At 43.3% G+C, this 23,386-nt stretch overlaps 1 protein-coding gene across 1 annotated transcript in view; it reads left to right on the top strand.

Annotated features, from left to right (window-relative positions):
* The window catches only part of MYO1E (myosin IE), a 195,758-nt gene that overhangs the window by 76,920 nt on the left and 95,452 nt on the right, over positions 1 to 23,386 (top strand). The window contains exons 3-5 of the mRNA XM_032342703.1: positions 5,894 to 6,037; positions 13,107 to 13,196; positions 15,299 to 15,393. Coding sequence (XP_032198594.1) covers positions 5,894 to 6,037; positions 13,107 to 13,196; positions 15,299 to 15,393 — 329 coding nt within the window. The remainder of the gene's footprint in view (positions 1 to 5,893; positions 6,038 to 13,106; positions 13,197 to 15,298; positions 15,394 to 23,386) is intronic.

Raw genomic sequence — 23,386 nt, 5'->3', positions numbered from 1 at the left:
TCTTTAAAAAAAAAAAAAAAGAATTTTAGACAGTTGCGGTCACTCTCTGCTTCAGTCCGCATATCGATTGCTATTTTCATGACCCTGGGTGTCTTGAAGATACTTCTATGTCAGCAGAAGCAGATTCCTTTTAACGACTGCCGGAATTCCTTTGTCGGGTCTGACCTCTTCTCATCCGGCCCCAAACCATGTGTCCAGTTTTCCCCAAAACAAACTGTGCAACAGTGAGCAGGCTTGTACGTACATCGTGGCACATGCACTTGGTGTATCTTAAGGTAAATTCCTAAAAAGAATTACTGGAACAAAGAGAGTGTGAGTTTTATTTTTATTTAAGTAACTATTTATATATTGGTCTGCGTGACTAGAATTTTGATCCCTGTTTCTACAATGCTCTCTAAAAATACTGTGCAGTATACGCTTCCTGGAAGAGGATAAGGTATTTATGATCACCCCCTCCCCGCCAGGCCCTGCCCAACACTAGGCCTATTGTGCCACAACGCATTTCATGGCCTCCCTCTTCTGGGTGTCTGAAAGGCGTTCAAGACTTACCCTGTGTATGGTCTCCTTCTCGCTCCTGGACGAACCAGAGAAGAAAACTGCTCACGGAGACACTAGTGAGAGTGGCTGTGGCTCCCCTCAAGGCCCCCCAAATACCCTCAAACCCCTTCACCCCACCCCACCCCTGCCTCCTCACGCTGAGGGACAGTAGGGTTTCAATAGAGAACAGTCCTACCTTTGTGTGCTGACTCACCTTTGCTCTTCCTGGTCCCCACCCTGGTAAACACTCAACAGCGAGGGACACTCCACCTTTTAAAGTCAGAGAGTCCGCGACCGGACGCCTTCCTCGGCATGAGGGACTCCTGTGTCTTGGCGCTACCTCCTAAATGTGAGGAACAGACCAGGCCATTATGTGCACATGGGTGGACTCCCCTTTCCAGAACGTGTGTGTGAATCCATTGCTTTTTAATAAACGGAATCGTTGTTAGAAACCACATATGGAGGGAACGTGGGGGTGGTTTGGTGAGTTAAGTGATGGACTCTTGCCTTGGGCGGCTCAGGTCGTGGGATCAAGCCCTGTGTCAAGCTGCTGGTTCAGCCCGAGACTGCTTGAGGTCTTCTCCCCCTCGTCCCCACCAACTCAGGCGTGCTCATGCACACTCTCATTCATAAATGAATGAATGAATGAATAAATACATAATCTTAAAGAAAGAAAGAAAGAAACCAAACATGGACCCACAAAAGTCTGCATTCAATCCTTAGTAACAGGAAATATCTCCCTTCCTCATTGTAATAACTGTCAGGGCTAAGAGTAACATTTATTGTGATTTTCATGTTCTTTTTTTTTTTCTTAGCTGGCACATCAGCAGCTATAGTCCTTCCTTTGCACAGTGCTGCCATGCTCTTTAAGGACTGTAGGACGTATAATTGCTGAGTACCCCTACTTGTTTAAAATGTCCCTATTTTTAGTGTGGAAACAAAAGTTGAGTTACCTACCCAAGAAGAAGCCCACAGAAGAGAAGGAAGCTGACTCTTATTGTGGGGATAGCCTGGTAAGCCAGGCCTTTGCCAGCTGAAGAAAATGGCCCTTCTCAGATGGGGAAGTCCCCGCCGCTGTTTTTCCTTCTCCCAGTGCGCAAGGCAGCCAGTCCTACCCCCACCCTCCCAGTCAGGAGTGGGAGGAAGCAGCAAAAAGGTCAAGGTTATTTGTCCCAGAAATACTGTTCATATTCTCACAGCCATAGCACAGTAGTTTGTGATCTGAAGGTCATGTCCAGCCCCTGCTTCCGGGGACATTGTCTAGGATTATAAAATGATAACCATTTTCCCACAGCGTTCCCGCTTGCTGCCTGCCCGCAGCTGTGTTCCGCGGAAGACCTCTATCTAGAAAAGTCATGCTATGATCAAACTTGATCGTCCCCTACAGAAAAACAGAAAATAGTTTTCTGTTTCACTGTGGGGAACTTTCAAGCAAGGGTGAGAGCCTGCGCATCTATGTTCGGTTCCCTTGCTTCTCCGATGAAGTTCTCATGCTGTGCTAGAACTGCCCTGCCCAACCCTGGCTCTGCTTTCATTTATCCATGGGGTGGATTCTGATCTTGTCCTTGATAATCCACGTGGGTCAGTTTTCCCCAAAGGCTCTGATTGTTCCTACACTTTCTAGCTACGTTCCCTCTTCCACTTTACTTCATATGAATTGTTTTTGGGGGGCAGGGCCGGGAGGGGCTGATATGGGGAAGGAGAAAGGAGAAAGGAATAGTAAGGTGGGGGTCATTGAAGATGGAGAAGTTACAATTAGAAGACCTTGGACAATTAAGTTTTTTTTATTAGTATAACAGAGATAATCATATACAGTATGGGCAATGATTGTGAAGGTTGAATGAGTTCCCGAATATCATTGCCTCAGGAAAGGAGGGACAGAGAGGTGGGGGGCGGGGAGGTATATGTGACCAACTGGGTATAGGAAGTGTGCCAAATAAAACATAAGTCCAGTGTTTCAGTCTTTGATGCTAAGAGAAAGTGGTCATTAACAAAGATTATAGGTCTTTTTAATGATCAAATCAGTTTTGGAGACAGTCTGTCATTCTGGGGCCATCTTAAACGGAACTGTTGGAAATATCCAGTAAAGTCACCAGGGAGACCCTTTGAAGAAACCATGATGTTTGAATGAATTCATAATCATAGAGACTTGGGTTCACATCTTACCCTTGCTGCTTCCTAGTTAGGAAGTCTGTTCCTTTCCGCATAGCATGAGAATGTTAACCCCTCTCTCTTTGAGTTGATGGCAGTAGCAGAAGGAGCAGCCACCACAAATCAAATGGCCGATTCCTTTGCTTGTGGTAAGCGTTCCGTCTCACTATTGGTTCCTTATCCTTTTACGGAGAGAGGTCTGAAGAGAAAAGTGGGATTCTGGTGTCCGCAGATATTTGAGACCATGAGTCCGTGAACTCCACAAGGAGGCCCTGTTTTCATGAGGAATAACTGCCATTAGAAGGAGGACAGTGGGCCAGACGGGTATATCTCACTCTGCCGTGAGACAGAGAAAAGACAGTCAGATTGGATACCAAGACCAACCTGGGTCACCTTGAGAAGCCAGTTTCTGTGGCTCGGCACCAACATATACACTGTGACACAGAGCGCCTCCATTTCTTGTCCTTCGCAGACATTAAATAACAGCTTGTTGATACCCTTCTGTTTTATTAAACTGTGCTTACATTTTCAAAGAGAGAATAACATATTTGACCTCTTAAGTAGATGGATATTTATCGGGGTTAAAAACAAACACACAGGGGCGCCTGGGTGGCTCAGTGGGTTAAGCCGCTGCCTTCGGCTCAGGTCATGATCTCAGGATCCTGGGATCGAGTCCCGCATCGGGCTCTCTGCTCAGCAGGGAGCCTGCTTCCCTCTCTCTCTCTCTGCCTGCCTCTCTGACTACTTGTGATTTCTCTCTGTCAAATAAATAAATAAAATCTTTAAAAAAAAAAAAATAAAAAATAAAAAATAAAAACAAACACACATACCTCCTGGTTAGGTACTCCGTGGCCTCAGTTTTTGATGAAGAATAATTTTTTGTGAGTGCCCAGAGAATAATCAAGAAAAGAAGGGAGGACAGAGGAGGGAAGGAGTTGCGGGAAACCTTTATCTGTTTGGAAGTAGACAGTGGATCTTGGATTGCGACTGAGTGAGTCCTGTGCAGCCAGTGCTTTTTCCCTCTTTCTGCTTTGCCACAAGAGGAAGTAGGTGTGGTGAGGTCTTGGGTAGTTTTGTAGAACTGATGCTGCTTGTGGTTCTGCGGAAGCCAAATATATCATATAAAGAGTCCCTGTGCAAGGCAGCATGGGTGGCAAGCCTTCCAGAACCCTTTTCTGGAGCGCGAGCCCATGGCACTGGTATACCTTCCCTACGGTAACTCTTTCCTGCCTGGTTTTTAAACACTGCTTTTCCCAGAGCCCCTTAGAATGGATCTTATAAAGGACCCATGTCTCCTACAGAGAAAAAAAACATTAAATAAATTTTCCAAAACGAGATTTCAAGTGGTATTTATCTTGTTTCCTTCCACTTCCCCTTTCTCTCGAAGAACCTCCTTGGGACCTTTTCTCACCCTAGTTTATATGTCTGAGCGTGTGGCCTTTTTAGATAGCCTTATTACCCTTATTCAGAAATTTTCTCTTTTATCCAAATCCCCCAAAACAGTGAGCTCCCTCCCGGGAAGGGGGCAGGAGCCGAGTCTCACTCAGGTCCATGCCCACCACACTTGGGCAGCACGCAACATCTCCAGTAGGAGGCATAAAGGGAGTGAAGGGAAGGGAGGATCTTCGAATATCTTGTCCTGTTCGTTTGCCATTATCTCATACGTATCAGATTGTTGCCCCAGGGAGTCTAGATTATAATGACTGTCCCTCCTTGCTTGACTCGCCTTTTCTGGCAAATTCAAAATATTTTATTTTTTAATTTTTTTTTTTTAAGATTTTATTTATTTATTTGACACAGAGAGATTACAAGTAGGCAGAGAGGCAGGCAGAGAGAGAGAGGAGGAAGCAGACTCCCTGCTGAGCAGAGAGCCCGATGTGGGACTCGATCCCAGGACCCTGAGATCATGACCTGAGCCGAAGGCAGCGGCTTAACCCACTGAGCCACCCAGGCGCCCTCAAAATATTTTAGATCCCTTCAAATGGCACCTTTTCCAGGAGGTTGGTTCTGTCTTCCCTAGGACAAAGAAGTCTTCAGCACTCCTGGGACACCCATTTTACATGTGTTTACATACTGACTGTTGCTGATGCATGTGCTACTTCCGTCAATATCGAGGTGTCCTTTAGTGGACATGAGTTCCTCAAGGGCAGCCACCACGGTGCTCCCAGCTGCCTCTAACTCCAGAACTTGGCACATAGCATAACATGCAGGGATCCCACTGCAGACGTGCCAAGTGAAAGGAAGTCCAGCAGGCCAAGGGTGTTGAGAGGCCACTTCTGGTGTTAGGTCATAAATCCAGTGAGCAGACAAGGGCTACGGTTTCATCTCTCCAAGGAGGCCATGGGGCTGGATGAGGTCCTCCTGTCCACGGCACCTTCTGTAATCCCATTTCCTTGTTAATAGAGCAGTGATCAGCCATCAAAATGTACCTCATCTTTTGAATCTGGAAGGCCCATATTAACGTTGACCGTGGAAGTTTATGGAGGGAAAATAATTTGGATGGCTTGAGAAATTAGGCCAATGTGACCTAGCCATTGTGTGATACATACTACTTCTGCTTCTGAGTTCTGTCATATAATTTGCAAATTAATGTAGAAAGTTTCTGCTTTATTGCCTATTGTGTTGTTAATTCTACAAAACAATAAGGCTGAAGGAATTATTGGAGACAGTTGCTCATTTTTTTTAACGATTTTATTCATTTGAGAGAGAGTGAGAGAGAGAGCAAGCTCGACCAGGGTGAGGGGCAGAGGGAGAAGCAGACTCCATCCACGTGCGGGACTCTATCCTGGGCCCCCAGGATCATGATCTGAGCTGAAGACAAATGCTTAAGGGACTGAGCCACTCAGGGGTCCTGAGTGGTCATTGGTCATTTATTGTGCTATACTCAAGATACTCTTCAGTACTTTATATATGTTATCTTAGTTAATCCTTACAGGAACTCTATAAAGTGGGTCTTAATTTCTCCTCTTTTACAAATGAGAGAAGAGCAGCTTAAGGGACATAGTGAGCCTGTGTAACTTCCTCCCTTCTCTTAGTTCATAGGTGGCAAAGCTGAAATTTAAATCCAGATAATGTTAATAACAAAATCTTTGTTCTGCTCATTCTGCAGCATTTGATGTAAGGAATATTTGGGAGCTTCGTCGCTTTTTTTCCCCCATCAGGAGAAAATAAAGCATCCTAATTATTGTGCGTTTTCTGTTCCCAGGGAAGCAAAGGTGCCTACCGGTACCACTGGCAAAGCCACAATGTTAAGCACAGCGGCGTGGATGACATGGTCCTGCTCTCCAAGATCACAGAGAACGCCATCGTGGAGAATCTGAAGAAGAGATACATGGATGACTACATTTTTGTATCCTTTCTTAGTTTCTACGGACTTTTCTAAGTAAGACGACCATACCCACGGTAAAATGTGATGTGTTCCTAGCATGAGAAGATCCACCTGAAATTCTGAACTTGACACCATGCACTCAAGTTCTTTTCACTGTTTCAGAACATGGTTTTGTGCTTTTCTGCCCTCTTTGTTAAGGTGGTGGAAAGGGCAAAGATGATGCTAAATTATTTTCCTGGCATTTCACAAAATCAAGAACCAGCCGTATTCATCTGTTTCAATCAATGGCACTGTACCTTTGACGTGCTTTAGCTGCGCACGTGGGGTCTAAAACCTCTGCTGTTCCTAAGGGAAAAGTCCTGATCTGCAGAGAATTCTGTCGATAGAGCTCCCTAATTGCAAAGCAGACAGTTAAGTCCAGACCTAAAAGGTTTTCAAAAGATTGCCTCATGCAAAAAATAATGCAATTTTGCCAGTTTTTCTGCATTCTTATGTTTTTAAAAGAAACATGAGACGTGAATATCAACTATTGAAAATGCCTGACATTCTTGAGTTGTTCTTTATGTTTCAATTTTAGCTTGCCAGATGCCATTTTTTACAGGGCTTTTAAAAATTCAGAATGGAAATTTGATTCAAATGTGTGTTAACTTCATTATAAACAGAGAACTGTGATATTTGCTTAAGTTCCTACAGGATTCAGTTTTGTTTGGTACAACTATATAAAGATCTCTTAGTGGAATTATTGTAGAGTTTTAGATATGCAAAGATCTGTGCAAATCTATATTGCTGTACCGGGAAGTTTAACTGTGATGCTCTTGGTAACTTCAGAAGGCACAGTGTCTCGGAGGACCATTAAAGGTAGAGTCTTTGCAGCTGGTGTTGCATACACTTTAGGTCTTAACCCCAAAAGCTTGAAGAGGTCTAGTTTTCTCATCTGTAGCTTCTGTTTGTTATTCATACCACTCATTTGACTATTAGTTAAAAGCATCCATATGTATACAACAATATTTTTGCAGAGAATGCCTTTCTCTTCATTGGTGAGTGGGGAGTTCAACATACCAGGATAGACCAATACATATATTAGTAATGCTAATTAGTAATATTAATTAACAGAATTATTCTAAGACACTTGGATGGTTCAGACCAAGACTGTGCTATTTCTTATTGACCACAGGAAATTTTACCAAATCTCTCGGTAGTTAAACACCTAAACCCCTGCTTTGAAGCATTAACAGATATATTTGGACTTCTTAACTACATTAATAATAGCGTCTTGATCGGGGGCAGTGGCCTACCACCCGCAAATGAAGTCTGCCCACTGCCCATTTTATACCCAAGGTTTTATTGAAATATAGCTGTACTCACTCTTTATTTGTTGTTAATGCCTGCTTGAAATCTACAAAGGCCAGGGTGAGTAGTTGCCACACAACCATTGGACCTAAAATAATTATAAGGCCCTTTACAGAAAACTTTTGCTGACTCCTATTTTAGTATATGTGCTGCCAAAACGAGCACCCCTGCTGACTGCTAGGTATCTGTGCAGAGCTTCCTTTTAATTTAATTGTATGAAAGCAGTTGTATCGAGTGCTTAAGTTTTCCTTTTATTTGGTCAAAAAATTTGAAACGTGCTCACTTTAACGTGGGCTTATCATCATGAAAACATGTTAATCACTTTTATGTGCAAGTCCTGTGGCACAGGGGAACTGGCAGGGGCTGGGTACAGGCTGTGAATCTGGATTGCCTGGCTTCTAGCCTTACTCTGCACGGGCTTGCTGACCTCCTGCAGGGTTTGTGATCCGTGTGGCTTGATTTCCTCACGTGTAAAATGGGAATGATATTGAAATCTCCTGCATGAGACTGTTGGAAGGTTAAATGAAATTATGAATGCAGTGAGTAACAGTAAGCATTACTTATTATTATCATACACTAAGGCAAGTATAGAAGTTCCTTCCGCATTTCTGGGTTATGTTCCAGAAATTCAATTTTAAAGTTGCTTATTGAAAATTCAAATGCATTTTACCATGGAAACTGTTTTAAATGGAGGATTGGTTTATTGACGAGCCCATAAAAGGTGAATTTCCACTGAATACAGTTGAACAAATTATTTATTGGAATGTTCTTAGAACTTGGGCTCTGCTTATTATGTTATTTACATAGAAGCATGGTTTTTGAAAGCTGAGTAAGAAAAAAATGCTAGTGCTTATCAACAGTCCATCATCAAGCTGGACAGACTCACTTCTCCCTTTAAAGATAGTTTACCCCCTAAAACTAGGGACTTTCTTTCATACATCTTCTTAAAAAACACGAACTCTTTAAAGCAGTATGTGTTCATTTGACATGATTTATAAAATGCAGTCAATCAGAAAGGAGAACACTAACATCACCTACAATCCTAACATAACCTCTTGGTGTATATTTTTCAATAGAACTGCATATAGACATGCATATATAAATATAAATAACAAATATAAATATATATATATATATTTTGGGGGGTCTTTCTTATTAATTTTAACAAAAAGGGCCTCATCTTGCCTCAGACGGTATTTAGTTGCATGCATAATTCTTCGCAACATGCATTGTATTAAGTATTCATTGGAAATCTGTTGACTATCAAGATTGGCTTTTTATATTCAGACTGCAGAATTTTTAAATGACTCACACAGAGGGTGCTGATTACGAGCCTTTGAATTATTGCCTTTGAATCAATGGCTGACTAATCGTGTGTTCTACCAAGGAAATGAGTTAGTTGACCACTAATGGCCTCTTGTTTTAGAGATCTCTACCCACTCAGTACAAGAGAAACTCAGCATCTGCATGCTTTCCATCAAGAACACAGAGCAGCCTTGAGCTTTGAGGAAGCTTGACGATTCCTTTGGATGTTTATGAAATAATAACTGCAGATCTTTGCCTCTGTTAAGTGATAAAAGCCTCCTTCATCCCGTCAGTGCTATAGGAATATTATTATGATGGAGTAAGATTATTTTAAACAAAAGAATTTTTTCCCCTCTCCTAAGCTCAGTAGTTCAGGCAAGAAGAGATTCGATTTCCTATTAAGTTATGAGATTGCTTATGGTACCTCCTCTACATCGAATACCAGCACATTGTTTCAGATTGAAGGTCCACATTTGGAGCAATCAATTGTTAATGCATTCAGGCTGAATGCACATTTTTTTGTTCTACATTAGGGGAGAAAAATCTGCTTAGAAAATGCTAACACTGTTTACCAATAAAGCCCTGTAATTTTCAGCTATTTATCCTAAGACAAGGAAGGTTTAATTTCCCATCCGTTTTTTTTTCCCGTGAATGTTGCCACACTTCTTAAAATTACATTCTAAAATACATGAGGAAAACAGTGCCGTCTTCGCTCTTGTGCTTGGCCAGACATTCTTTATAGCCACTTTGTCAACGAAAATAGTTCCTGTGCAGAGCATTCCATGCTCATTTGGTCCAGCTTTCTCCCAACTTGTTTTTACTCAAAGACCACGCTCAAGTGTGTTTGGCATTTTCAGCCCTTGAATTAGTTGAGGCTCTTGGGCCAGAGCAGCCAGAGCCCAAGGCCTTGCAGTAGTTCCAAGTGAGACTTGGCCCTTGGCCGTCCATTCAGGTGGAGTGGGCGGCATGCTGGAGGGACATGTTGGTCCGGTGGCTGGAGCCTGGGGCTCAAGGTCCTGCTCGACTGGTGTCCCCATATGTGTCTTCAGGTAGGTCCCCTCACGTCCCCGTTCCTCCTCAGTGATAAATCCAGGGAAGTCACCTAGATCAGTTGGGGGGAATTCACTGGACTGTTAAAAAAATTTTTTTAAGTTAAGCTCAACTTTGCCTGTTAAGACCATAGAAGTTGTACTACCATCACATTTCATAAAAGGAAGAATATTCTAATGCCCTGAAAGTAGAAAGGAAATAATCTAAGACTAAAGGATGGTCCTTTATATTGAATACATTGAGCTTTATGAAAAATTCAGGGCGTGTTTCTTTTTTTGTCATCGTTGCTGCAGAACAATGAAAACCCATAGATCCACCACCAGCTTTTGAGAACTAACCAGTGAACGTTCTGTTGGGTCTCTTTCATCCCATGTATTCTGTGAGACAAGATGGCATGTATTTTGTTTTTGTCTGGTTAGTGCGTGTATGTGTGTGTGTGTTTATGTGTGTTTGTGTATCATAGCCTCATACCTCCATACATTCTGAAAATTAACCTTGGGCCACACCTTCACAGCCAGAGGTTACGTGGGTAGAGACAGTTTACGTTCCGATTATGCCTGAGCCGCTTTTTCCAGAGGCACGCCTGAATTATGTAGTAGGGAGTGGGAGTGAGTTGTCTGGGAAATAACCCAACCCAGCAGGAGACGTGGGTCTCAGAAAAGGAGCTGAGATCTCCGCAGACGCAGCCAGGTGAAAAACGGGGCAGGCTTTTGGATAAACCATTAGGCCAGATTCACACCTGAAATAACTAAACTATATTTGTTTTCTTCAGATTCTAAACTAATCTCTTTTCTCATATCTTCTGACTTACGGAAGTGTGTAGCTGCTTAGCACAGCCACAGGCCGCATTATTCTTCTCAAACCAAACTTTATTTTTCAGGAATCCTCCCAAATTATACTGAGTTTGAGAGCCTTACTGTGAGGTTGAGGGAATAGCTATAATTTTCCCTCCTCTTCTGAGTCACGAATTCAAGATTGGCCTAGAATAATCTGAAAGAGGTTTTTTCTCTGTCTTCTTACAAGGCCTTTACCCAAATTTATGTAGATGACTTAGTGAAAATCAAGACTTTCTTTTTTTAAAAGATTTTATTTATTTATTTGACAGATCACAAGTAGGCAGAGAGGCCTCTGTTGAGCAGAGAGCCCGACTGGGGGCTCTGTCCCAGGACCCTGAGATCATGACCTGAGCCAAAGGCAGAGGCTTAACCCACTGAGCCACCCAGGCACCCCGAAAATCAAGACTTTCTAAGATGTTTTTTGACAAAGCAGATTATTAATAGTAAAAAAAAAAATAAATAAAGTATGGTTTCCTACAAGAGCTCTCATGCAGCCCAGTCCATGTTTATCCAGTAGCTGAGGGCTTGGTGGGTAGGAAAGTGTTGGTGGGGAGCTCATGCCTGTGGCTCATGTCCTCAGGCAGCTAGTTCTTCTCCATGTGCAGTGCTGATTTCTCTAGAACAGTGGCATTTATCACAGCATTTCCTTTACAGCTAAGGGAAGGCGCACCCCACCTCCTCCACAGAAAGATGGAACTTGGCCAGATGTGTTTCCATCTGGCAATAAGTGGACCCCTAGACCTCTCCCCTTCTGACATGAGGAAGGTCACAGCATTGCTGTATTTCTTGAAAACTGGGTTTACCGTAAGAATCACCGTAAGAATCAGTGATCCGAAGGGGCACGTGCACCCGAATGTTTATAGCAGCCATGTCCACAAGAGCCAAACTATGGCTATGCTCTTCCAATGGCCCTTATCTCCTCGACTGCTCTTCCTCGGGCAGCCCTTCCAAGTCTGACGATTGTTCTGGTCCACGAAAAGAGAAGCAGAATTGCCACCAGATCATTCCATGTTTTCACCTTCTTGTGTAAATATTAATTTTCAAGTATTACCTGACTCATCCCACATTTGACTCATTTGTGTTCAATAATAATACCAAAGCCGTGTCTCCAAGATGCTAACACGGGACGCAACCAGCATCTCAAAGGATACGGATTAAGGAAATGGCTGAACCTTCTATACTTTGATTTAATCCTCATAATAAGTCTATCAAGTAGGTGGTATTGTTCCCCATCATCCATTAGCCACAGCTTAGAGACGTGACTTGCCCAAGGTCAGAGTTAAACTGAGCTTGGGTAAAGTAGGCCTTCTCACTGGTTTCCCTTGCTGCTCTATTTGACATCCAGGTCCTTGATAAAAATATATAAATGTCCCCTTGGGGGAGGAAATGTCACAGCTTTACATCTTTCACTTCAGATTTTCCAGACATTTCAAAATCCTTGATTAAAAGAAACGACTTTGAGTATGTGTATTTTGTTGTGTTTGTTGTTTTCTCTCTCTCTTTTTAAATGCTTGTTTTTCCTCTATGAAGGGCGGAAGTTTAACACTTCTGTCTGTTTAGTTCACCACTGTATCCCCAGCATCCAGAACCGTGCCCGGCATGTTGTAGACACCCCATTCAAGCTAGTCGATTACTGAATAAATGGATACTTTTTTTTTTTTTTTAAGATTATTTCTTTATTTATTTGACAGAGAGAGATCACAAGTAGGCAGAGAGGCAGGCAGAGAGAGAGGAGGAAGCAGGCTCCCTGCTGAGCAGAGAGCCCGATGTGGGACTCGATCCCAGGACCCTGAGATCATGACCTGAGCCGAAGGCAGCGGCTTAACCCACTGAGCCACCCAGGCGCCCCATGGATACTTTTTTATTTTATAATAATATTTCACCTGTTGGGGTATATTAAAATGTGTGTGTGTGTTTATAAAACAGTTAAGACTTGGTGTAAATGCTTTCTCTTCTGATTAGCTTTCCTGGATTCCCCATGCAGATATAATACCTTCTTCCCCTACACCTGATCTGTGTGGGTTTGTGATTTTCTGCTCCAAATAATGTCTTACAGATATAACTCCGTTCCCCATAGCTTCTAAAGAGTAGGACTGTTCAGTTCGTCTTGTATCCCTCTGTTTGTTAAATGAGTAAGTGAGTACATTTTTAGTCTACCTAAAAGATATGAAAGTTTGCAGGGAAAAACGGTATTTGAACAAAGGAATGATAACTGCTCTTTTCACTCCTAGGTCAGTTCTGTTTTGTGTTGTTTTGTTTTCTTAGCCATACATGTCACCAGTCTTAAAAGGATGTGCTTCAGATCATTTAAAATAATGATTTCTTTTTGGAGCACCTTGGTAATTAAACTCATTACTCTTCCTGGAGAGGAGCAAAACCTGAGCCAGTTGGTAATTGCTCTTGTCTTTATTTGTAATCTTTTAGAAAACAAGTATCTGAGCTTTTTGTTTGAACAGTCACTATGAATTCTTGATAACATCTGGTTACTTAATTTGAAAAATGTGTAGCTATGAAGATTAATGCTGGACCTTAACTGGATATAAATTCAGACATATATAGGATCCGTATTAATCTCAGTCAACCCTTTCAAGCAGATGCCGTATTTTGGGGAAAAGGAAATTGAAATGTACCAAGGAGCGGTAAGTTATATGCCACATAAATTATTGTAGTGTTTGGGGCTTTTATGATGCATAAGTAATTTTTCTTGAAGTTGGCAATACATTTGCATTTTCTTACTGTGAATTATTTATTGGGGAAGCTCGAGTGAATGACATTGTTTGTTTTTTAATGATGTGCTGCTCTAAAAAGCATAGGACTATCTAATATAGGAATGTGGTATACAAAATTATTCAAATAGGATGTAAGACCTACAGTTTGGTGGGGGAGGCAGGGCTCCCTCCTTCCACACAGGCCACAGAATACTAAGGACTGAAAAATCAGTTAGCAGGTAAAAGAATAAATAGGGCGATGAGAACCGTTCCCTCCAAACCAGAACCTTAGTTAGCTATGGCTCTGCACAGAACCTGAAAAATGAATCTTTTTGTGACTTTATTAATGTGGTACCTATTCAGATCCAGCTCCGTAGCCATTTCAGTTGTCTGATAAAACAGAAACTGTAAATCTGATGACTGTATTTCCCGACATCCCCAGGCCACCCCTTCCCTGCCTCTTTCCCCTTCTCTCTGCGGCAGAAGCACGAGAGCGTTCATTAATCCTGACCCCTGGAAAACAAACAAAGGAGAGCCCACACAAATTCATCAGTTGAAGTGGAAGGCAATTTACCCGGAGCAAGAGCCCAGCCCATTGTTGCCAGATGAATGGTGCTGGTAGCCGGAGCCCAAGGAGGCTGCCACGCGAAAGACCTTTGATAATGCTGTCTTTATGGGAGCCCGGCACAAGGGACACACTGTCAGCAGAGGCTGGGCCCGGCCCTGGCGCCCTGAGCAGCGGGCCCTCTGGAGCAGCAGGCTCGGAGCTGGCTCGGCGTTCTCAGTGACGGCCAAGGCCAAGGCGGGGTGGCTGGGAGTGCTGTGCTGTTTCTCTCCCGTCCTCTGAAAACTGTTGTTCCACGAGTCCCTTTTGGATCCTTTATCTCTTAAAAAGTTCTCTTTAAAGAAATGCCCCAGAATTTTAAAAGATATATTTATTCTGAGCTGCTAATGGTAAGAGTTGTAAAATCGGTGTTTACTGAACGCTAGGTACCGTGTTCCACCACCACAGTCATTAAACAGCCCTGGGTGCTGGCTGTGGGTTACCGTCCAGCCCCATTTCACAGATGAGGAGAGTAAGGCTCAGAGAAGTTCAGTACGCAGCTCTGTTGAGTGTACGACAATATTATCCCTACTTGAGAGCTGGGACCAGTTTAGGGTGACAGAGCCCAAATGTCTTCTCACTGTGTCTGCCATGCTCTTCCATCTCTGATGTGAGTTAGTCTTAAATGTAAGGCAACTTCTTTCTTCCGATTCATAGCACATGAACTGTTTTTCTTTTTAGTGATTTTTGAGGTAGTGATGTTAAATCCCAAGAAGCTGAGGAAAGTGGGGGGCGAAATCGTCCTGACACAGTGAATTTACTGGTGAATTGGTATTCAGGCATAGCTCATAGCCACGCCAGCCCATGGGTCTAAAGCCTCAGGAGGAGATCTTGGTGTGGTAGGATTTTTTTTTTTTTTTCTTCCCCAATGAGGTGAAACAGACTGGTCAAATCAGTTTATCCCTTTAAAGAACTACTACCCCTCTTGCCCTCTTCTTAGGGAAAATGTTTGGGTTTTCCTCCTCATTCATAGGTGGTGTCACTTCATTTCTTCTGGGCTTCCAGCATCTCCGACTTAACTCTTAGAAAAAAGTTACGTAGGACTTGAGAATTCCAGTAAAAGTCAGATCCAAATTTTTAGTAGGCCTCTCATAAGACCTTTTGCCTGGATGTCTTCAGAAACGTTTAGGAATGGAATGTGCTCGGCCGAGGCGTGTTGGGAGGAAGGGTGTGGTGCTAGAGTTACCTGAAGACATCTTCCCCTCTGAGGGCTGAATCACACCTTTGCTGACGGAGAAGTCCTTTCTGGTCCCGTCTTATTTCTCAGGTGTAACTCCTGAGGACCTAGGCAAGCTTATGAATTCCTGTGTTATACAAGCCTTCAGATTGGAACTGTACAGGGGCAAATGCATTGCTAAGACCAAGAAAAGAAATGTGACACGTCGCTCTCTCTGACCATGGTTTTGCTTTTGTTTTTTTGCTTCTCTAGGCACAGTATGAAAACCCACCACATATCTATGCTCTGGCAGATAATATGTTCAGAAACATGATCATTGACAGAGAGAACCAGTGTGTCATCATCAGGTATGGGAAAGAGCCTTCTTCAGAGTATAAGGCGTGAGACCCTGGCGGATTTCACGTTCGCGGTCAAGGAATGCTGTTTTTTTCTATAGGGGCTGGGGTCAGAAGCTGATTGACGTACCCAAGAAACAAGCAGGACGTCTGCTTTGTCTTGGTTTATTTTATAACCCCAAATCGTAAAAGATTTTGCTTTCCTGGGGTTGTGGTTTATACTTCTGTTGTGGGGGGCATTAAGGCTCCAGGACACATAGTGCTAGCCTGCCTGAACTAGCGTCGTGAAATATCTTCCCTCCCACTTGACCACTGGCTTCACTCTGAACTGGAGATCTTTTATGTCAGGAGTACACTAAGTGTGCTTCTCTATTTTGTCAGCAGGAATCCTTTTCCCTATGTCCCTCTTTTTCCTTTTTTTAATAATTTAGTAGTTCAAGTTCAAACTTTTTCAGTATCCTTTGTCGTTTGCTTTTAATCTACTGAGGGCATCCCTGTCAAACACCAGGCTTAGGTGTCTGCGGCCACGTCTCAGAATCCTTCCAACCTGAGCCAACTCTGAGTCTTTGCTGGGTTTAAGTGCTTTCACGATTTTGTTTACTATTATGAACATTTTCAAACATATGGAAAACAGAAGCATCCATATTCCCATCACTTAGAACTCGATGGCTACTAACATTCTGTCATATTTGCATTCCTCTTTTTAGTTCTTCCCTTTTTTTAACTGAAGCGCTTTTGAAGAATTTTAAGCTCTGGATATTTACAAACAAAGATGAGAAAGAGAATTATAATTATATATAATATATGTATATAATATATATTATAATACGCTCCTGTGGACCTGTTTCTAAGCTTGTGCAGATCTTACTCTCTTGGCCAATGCTCTGGTCCTTCTGTCCTGCCCCTACTTGGTTATTTAAAGCAAATCCCAGGTCGAGAATCATTTCACTTTGTCACTGATTAGGATGTGCCTCTCAATGATCGTTCTTACCATACCTGACAAATGAATAATCCTTTTAAAGTTATCTAGTGCTACCCATATCCGAATTCCGTGTCTTGTTTTCACTCAGCTCCCACAAAGGCTCACACAGAGCTCTTAGACATTTGTGTCTCTGGTCTCCTAATCATTAACTATTTTCTCTGATTGTTTTTGCTTACTTGGCTCTTGTTTGTTAAAGAAAAAGTTATTTGTCCTGCAGAATTTTCCACAGTCTGGGATTAGCTGGTTATACATTGCACTGTCCCCTGGATTTCCTGTGAATTTGTCATTAGATCTAAAAGTTTGATCAGGTTTAGATTTACTATTTTGGCAAAAATGTTTCGTCTGTGATGCTGTGCACTTAGGGCCTGTTGGCCTTTTGGTGTGCTGTTCAGACAACCAGTGGGTCCATCCAATATAAATTCTCATTTCACGTCATGGTTTAGTTAGTGACTGAAAAACATTTGTTTTCTAATTCTGTCATTCCTTCTACATTTATTACTTGGAATTCTTTTTATTGGGTTACTTAAAATATAATTTATGTGGGGAAAACTAGATATAAGGCTTGATTTGTTGTCTTTACTTACCAACTTTTGAAGCCATGAATTGATGCCCTTAGCAACCTCCCAGAGTAAACTGTTTTTGTTTTTTGTTTTTTTTTCCAGCGTCTTTCCAAACAAATGGGTTTTAAATCTGTTACCTGTTTACTTACGTGATGATTTTTCTTTGGGGCTCAAATGGTCCTGTCTTCGGCCATTGAGAGCCGTTTGTATTGGCTCCTACGTCCCTTTGACGTGACCCCAATAGACTTTGATGGTTTCCTTAGTTAAGATGTCAGGCTCTGGGGTGCCTGGGTGGTTCAGTGGGTTAAAGGCTCTGCCTTCGGCTCAGGTCATGATCCCAGGGTCCTGGGATCGAGCCCCGCATCGGGCTCTCTGCTTGGCAGAGGGCCTGCTTCCCCCTGGCCCCCTGCCTTTCTGCCTGCCTCTCTGCCTACTTGTGATCTTTCTCTGTCAAATAAATAAATAAAATCTTTAAAAAAAAAAAAAAAAAAAGATATCAGGCTCTTAGGGCGCCTGGCTGGCTCAGTGGGTAGAGCATGTGGCTCTTGATCTCGGGGTTTGAGTTCTAGCCCCATGTTGGGGGTAGAGATTGCTTTAAAAAAAAAAAAAAAAAAGATGAATAAAAGGTACAGGCTCTCTTGTGCATTTTCTGCTGAGCCCTGGAGTCAGCCATGTCACCAAAAAGTTCATTTTACTGGGAAATGGGCCTTAGAGACCACCCGTCTAGTCACTAAGAGTGCTAAAAGGCAAAAAAAAGTGAACTTTTTTTAGAAAAACATGAGTACATACGGTAATTTCCAGTTCATTTTTAAGATTATAGGGAGGGGTAGGGGGTGGGGGGGTTAGGTGAGCCTGGTGGTGGGTATTAAGGAGGGCACATAGTGTATGGAGCACTGGGTGTGGTGTATAAACAACAAATCTCAGAACACTGAAAATAAATGAATAAATAAAGTCAAGCTCTAGTTAAAAAAAAAGATTATAGGGTGTTTGCTTCTTTGATATCTATATTTGCACCCCATTTTTCTTTCTTTTTTTTTTTTTAAGATCTATCTATTTATTTTAGAGACCACATGCATACAAGTAGGGGGAGGAGCAGAGGGATAGAATCTCAAGCAGACTCCTCACTGAGTGTAGAACTCAGCTCTGGGCTCAGTCCCACCACCCATGAGATCCTGACCTGAGCTGAAACCAAGAGTCAGACACTTAACCAACTGAGCCACCTAGGTGTCCTGTCCCCCATTTTTCTTATGCTGAAAATCTTGGTTCCTGATGACATTATCACAGTTAATTGCTTTAAACTGTGTGTGCAAAAAGTATAAATATAAATGAATAAACATATATAATAGATAAAGCAAATAAGTTTTGTTAATGCTTTAAAATAACTAGCACTATTATTAATAGTGCTACTGAGTTCACTTTAAAATTTGTTATTCTTTTGTCCATAGAATGTACAGTTAAAATATTGGATCTTGGGGTGCCTGGGTAGCTCAGTGGGTTAAAGCCTCTGCCTTCGGCTCAGGTCATGATCCCAGGGTCCTGGGATTGAGCCCCACATCGGGCACTCTGCTCAGTGGGAAGCCTGCTTCCCTTCCTCTCTCTCTCTGCCTGCCTCTCTGCCTACTTATGATCTCTGTCTGTCAAATAAATAAAATCTTAAAAAGTAATAAAATAAAATAAAATATTGGGTCTTAAAAGTCACTTAAAATAATCCTTTTCTGTGTCATATGTGCCAACCCAACCTAACAATTAGGTTCATTTATTTTATTTTGGATTGTAGGGATTTACAATTTTTAATTTTAATTTTGTTTTATAATTATATAAAACATTTACATGATTCCAAAGTCAGAGCTATAAATCAAGAACACTGAAGCCTTTCAAGGTAAATACAGATTTCGGGTATTTCAAGGTAAATATAGACTTTGTGACATTTTGCCTCTAAATACTTCCATACGTATCTCTGGAAAATAAAAACATTTCCTTTCTGGGGTGCCTGGGTGGCTCAGTCGGTTAAGTGCTCTGACTCTTGGTTTAAGCTCAGGTCTTCATCTTGCGATCAGGGATCGACCCCTGAGGTGGGCTCCAAGCTGAGGGTGGAGTCCAGGTCAGTTTCTCTATCCCTCTCTTTCCCTCTCTCTTAAATAAATAAATAAAATCTTAAAAATTTTTTTTTCTTTCTTAGCACCAGGACCATTATCGCAACTAAATAATTCGTCATAATTTAATATCATCTAAAAATAAGCAGTCCACATTCAAATTTCTCTAATTGTTACAAACATGTCCTTACCTGCCAGCTTACGTAAATCAAGGAACACTGGTTGCATGTGGTCAGGAATCTTTTTTTTTAATTAATTAATTTATTTGAGAGAGAGCGAGAGCGCAAGAGCGTGAGTGCACGCGAGGGTGGGGAGTCAGAGAATCAGTCTCCAGCAGACTCCCCATGAGTGCGGAGCCTGATGTCGGGCTCGATCCCATGACCCTGAGATTGTGAGTGAGCTGAAACCAAGAGTTGCTCAACCGCCTGAGCCACCCAGGCGCCCCTCACCTTTTCCCCCTCAATGGTCGTGAATCTTTCTTTCTTTCTTTCTTTCTTTCTTTTTTTTTTAAATTCTACTATAGTTTCCCTACTTCCACCGTTGTATTTTCATGATGTTGACTTGGTGAAGAGAAAGATCCCGATTCCGTGTAGACACATCTTCTAGATTTGTCTAATTGCTCCCTAATGGTCTCGTTACACTAATTCCTTTGACTGGCTTTTCTGTAAATTGGAAGTTAGATCTATGTACTTAATTAGATGCAGGTCAAGCCCCTTTGGAAGGGATTCTTAGGTGCTGATAAGTTATTGCTTAGGAGGAAATGCTTCTGTGTAACCCCGGGTGGAGGTCACTGACCACTGGCTTAGGTGGGAGGCGTTTTCTTGAACGGAGCTGAAGGAGAGAGTATAGGGTGCTCTTTGTCCTTCCTTCTGGGACTCTAATGAGATGAGAAAGAAGGGAATGGTCTTGTTGCCTGAGCTTCACGAGTCTGGAAGCTGCTTCAGGGACCCAGCCCAAACATCGCCCACTCAAAATCCCCCTCCCCGTCACTGCCGGTGTGCGGGCACAGAAGCGGGATGCGTGCCTTTTCTAGAATCCTGCCGCTGTTCAGGTGGCAAAGACTTGAAGACTTGCTCCAAAGGTTTCTGGGGTGGTGGCTGTGCTATTAATTCAAGAGAAGGTAGAACAAATTTCTGCTTTCTCTCCTGAACTAACTACTCAGACTTCGGCCACGCTTCACAGGTTAAGGCACAGTCCTGCAGAAGGCCGCTTGCCCTTCAGACACCGGCTGCAAGTTTGGGGGTCCCCAGGGCACCCTCACTTCTGACTAGCTGGATCCAAGTTCAGGGGTTCCCACCACCACCTTGGGTTCAATAATTTACCAGATTGGCTCACCGAGCTTAAAAAAGTGCTGTACTTGTGGTTACAGTTTTATTATGGCAAAAGGATATGCATCGGAACTGGACCAAAGAAGGTCTGGGAGGGGTCCAAATGGGAAGCTTCTGGTCATCCTCTCCCCCTGGAGTCATGGATGGTGTTACCTCCTTCCAGTTATGATGTGTGAGTTGGCCACGTAGCCTTGCCACCCAGGGAAGTTTACCCGAACCTTTGTTGTGCAGTTGTGCAGTTTTAATCTGGACTCACTCCTGTACTGCCCCGCCCACACCCCCATCCCCGCAGCCCCCGTGATTTCAGGCTAATGCCTATGGTCTCTAGTTCCTCCAGGGGTCAGTACTTATATGATGCTTCCCAAAACCCTTACATTAATCACTGTTCCCGAAAGCCCCCAGGCAAACAGGCACTCGAATCCCGCAGGACATTCCAGGCCCCTAGAGATTCCTCCTGAGGCAGAAGGCAAAAGCCAGACCTCTCTTTGTGTTAATTCCTTACTGTCCAAGAGCTGTGGTTTTTCTGCTTTGAGAAAGTCATTTTGCTGTCTCTGAGATGCTGTGGTTCCTTCTGCCCAGCTCAGGGATCCTGGGCAGCAAACCTAACACTTGTCTGGGCCTCAGTTTCTTCTTCTATGGGTGAACTGATTGACCAGATGACCTCTGACGTCTCTCCCGGTTTTGGAACTTTTTCTTCCAAGTAATGCTGGAGGGAAGAGAGAACAGGGAAATGCTGTTTTCCGTAGACACGCCCAAGTTTGCAAGCCATCGCAACCACTGGCGCTGGGAGAGTTGGGGACTGAGTGGAATGCTGCTTGCCCAAATGCATTTGGGAACAGAAAACAAACCCATTGTCCTGGGGGCTGGAAGGGAAGCCCGCTCTTATATTAAGGACTTCTGCCATGGCTGGTAAGACTGGGAGTTTTTAGAATCATCTCATTAGAAAATAAAAAGGTAATGATGGCCTTATCTCTGCCATGTTCTTTTAGACCTTCCCCTCCCAAGTTCCCAGGTATGACACTCTTTAGAGGGAAGGATGGCAGCACATAAAGGCGGTATTATCAGTTTCCTCCCAGGACTGCTCATGTTTTCCTAAGAGGTGGATATGGTGACAGGATGGATTGGCAGCTGACTATTCCAGGACTAGAAATCAGCATAGCAGATTGACTTTAAGAAGAAAGAACTTGGGGCATCTGGGTGACTCAGTGGGTTAAAGCCTCTGCCTTCGGCTCAGGTCATGATCCCAGGGTCCTGGGATCAAGCCCCGCGTCGGGCTCTCTGCTCAGCAGGGAGCCTGCTTCCTCCTCTCTCTCTCTGCCTGCCTCTCTGCCTACTTGTGATCTCTCTCTGTCAAATAAATAAATAAAATCGTTTTTAAAAAACATCGTATTAAAAAAGAAAGAACTCAAGGAAGAAGACAGGTGCTTTCTCAAGTTCAGGCCTCCATCCAAGCTTTGGTCCTGAGTTTTGCAAACATTTATAGACTTGACTTGTCAAAATAGTTGCACTGGGACAGCCTCGGAGAGGCTGTGGCCAAGCACAGCATGAACGAGAGTGAACTAGACTTCCAAGCATAATTTTATAAGGAGGATTCTGCCCTGGACAGCTCAGTTCATTATTTCCCTGGAACAGAGTCCACGAGGGGAGCCAGATTCCCATTTTAGGGTGGAATTCAGGGCAGGGGGATGATCACATTGGCTCCTGCCATCAGATCATGGCCCCTGCCTCTATCTGGAGACCGTGAAATAGGGTCTCCCTCCTCCGTGGTCTGTTTGCCTGGGGAACACCCAGCATTTCTGCTGTTGATTTTCCAACCCTGACTCCCGTGTAGGTCAACCCCCTTTTAGTAACCCGCACTCTCCTGCCAGCCTGTGCCATCCATCAGGTCAACTCCTAGTCATGAATAAACACCTGGGATTCGCCTTAGGTGTTCCCCGAGTCTTCTCCAACAGCCCACGGGCAGATAGGTCAGGAGAATGGCTGCCCTACATGTTACTTTCATCCACCGTCCCTTGCCTTCTCTAGTTTAACTTTCCAGGTCTAAAGATTTCCAATGCCTGAATTGCCTTATTATTTCAGTGGCTCTAAAGACATGGAGGCCCCACATCCGTTTCAGCTGATTTCTGGTGGTAGGCCCCAAGCCTCAGTATCTTTTTTCAGGCTCCCCAATTTTTCTAGTTGAGAACCAGGATGAAGGCAGCTGGAATCCTAATTCCTAGTTGCATCTTGTGTTGAAGCACCCCTAGCATGGGCAACGTGCAAACGTGCAATGTGCAAACCCACCGCCCCGCCCCAGTCCCAGCCTCGCCTCTGCTGGGCACTCTCTGCCCAGGTGGTCTCGTCCTCCTCTCTGGACTCTACCATTTACTAGATCCTTGCATTTGGTGCATTCTGTTAAAGAAGCCTTCATCAGTGGAGGAAACCAGCAGGTCAGTTTCTGAGATAATGTCTTGACATTATTATTTCTCAAGTTTTCATGCAGGAAGGAGGCTTGAGAACTAAGATCGTCCAACTAGTAAATGGCAGAGTCTCTGTTTGAACTTGACCCTGTCTGACCTTAAACCCCCTGCACTTTCTCTGCACCCTATTGTCAGTGACCCCTCTCTGTGTCTCAGACATCCCACATTTCCCTGGAGGTGATAAAGCTACCATACACTGTGAGGAAAGGTTAGTTATCCAGGACTTGAGCTCCTGTGGTGAAGGTCTTCTCTGCCCGAATCACAGATGCTTGCTTGAACCTAATCCTTAATAGGTTGTTGGCCATGATACCTTCCGTAACCCAGGAGGCGGATGGTTGTGCTTTGTCACCAGTAGAAGGCAGGCACATGGAATTCCTGAACAAACATGACCTTATGAATATGTGAATCTCAGTTTCTTCCTGAGAAGTGAAAACGCATGTTATGTACTAGATGGGGTTTTTTTGTTTTTTGTTTTTTGTTTTTTGTCCATACCTGGGCCATTTCTCCTTTTTTTCTTTTTCTTTTTTTCAATTAACATCTAACATATTATTTGTTTCAGGGCTACAGGTCTGTGATTCATCAG

The sequence above is a fragment of the Mustela erminea genome, chromosome 5 (genome assembly GCF_009829155.1).
Source record: "Mustela erminea isolate mMusErm1 chromosome 5, mMusErm1.Pri, whole genome shotgun sequence".
NCBI classification, from domain to species: Eukaryota; Metazoa; Chordata; class Mammalia; order Carnivora; family Mustelidae; genus Mustela; species Mustela erminea.
Note: the sequence above shows the minus strand (reverse complement) of the source record. Positions and strands in the feature narration are given on the sequence as shown.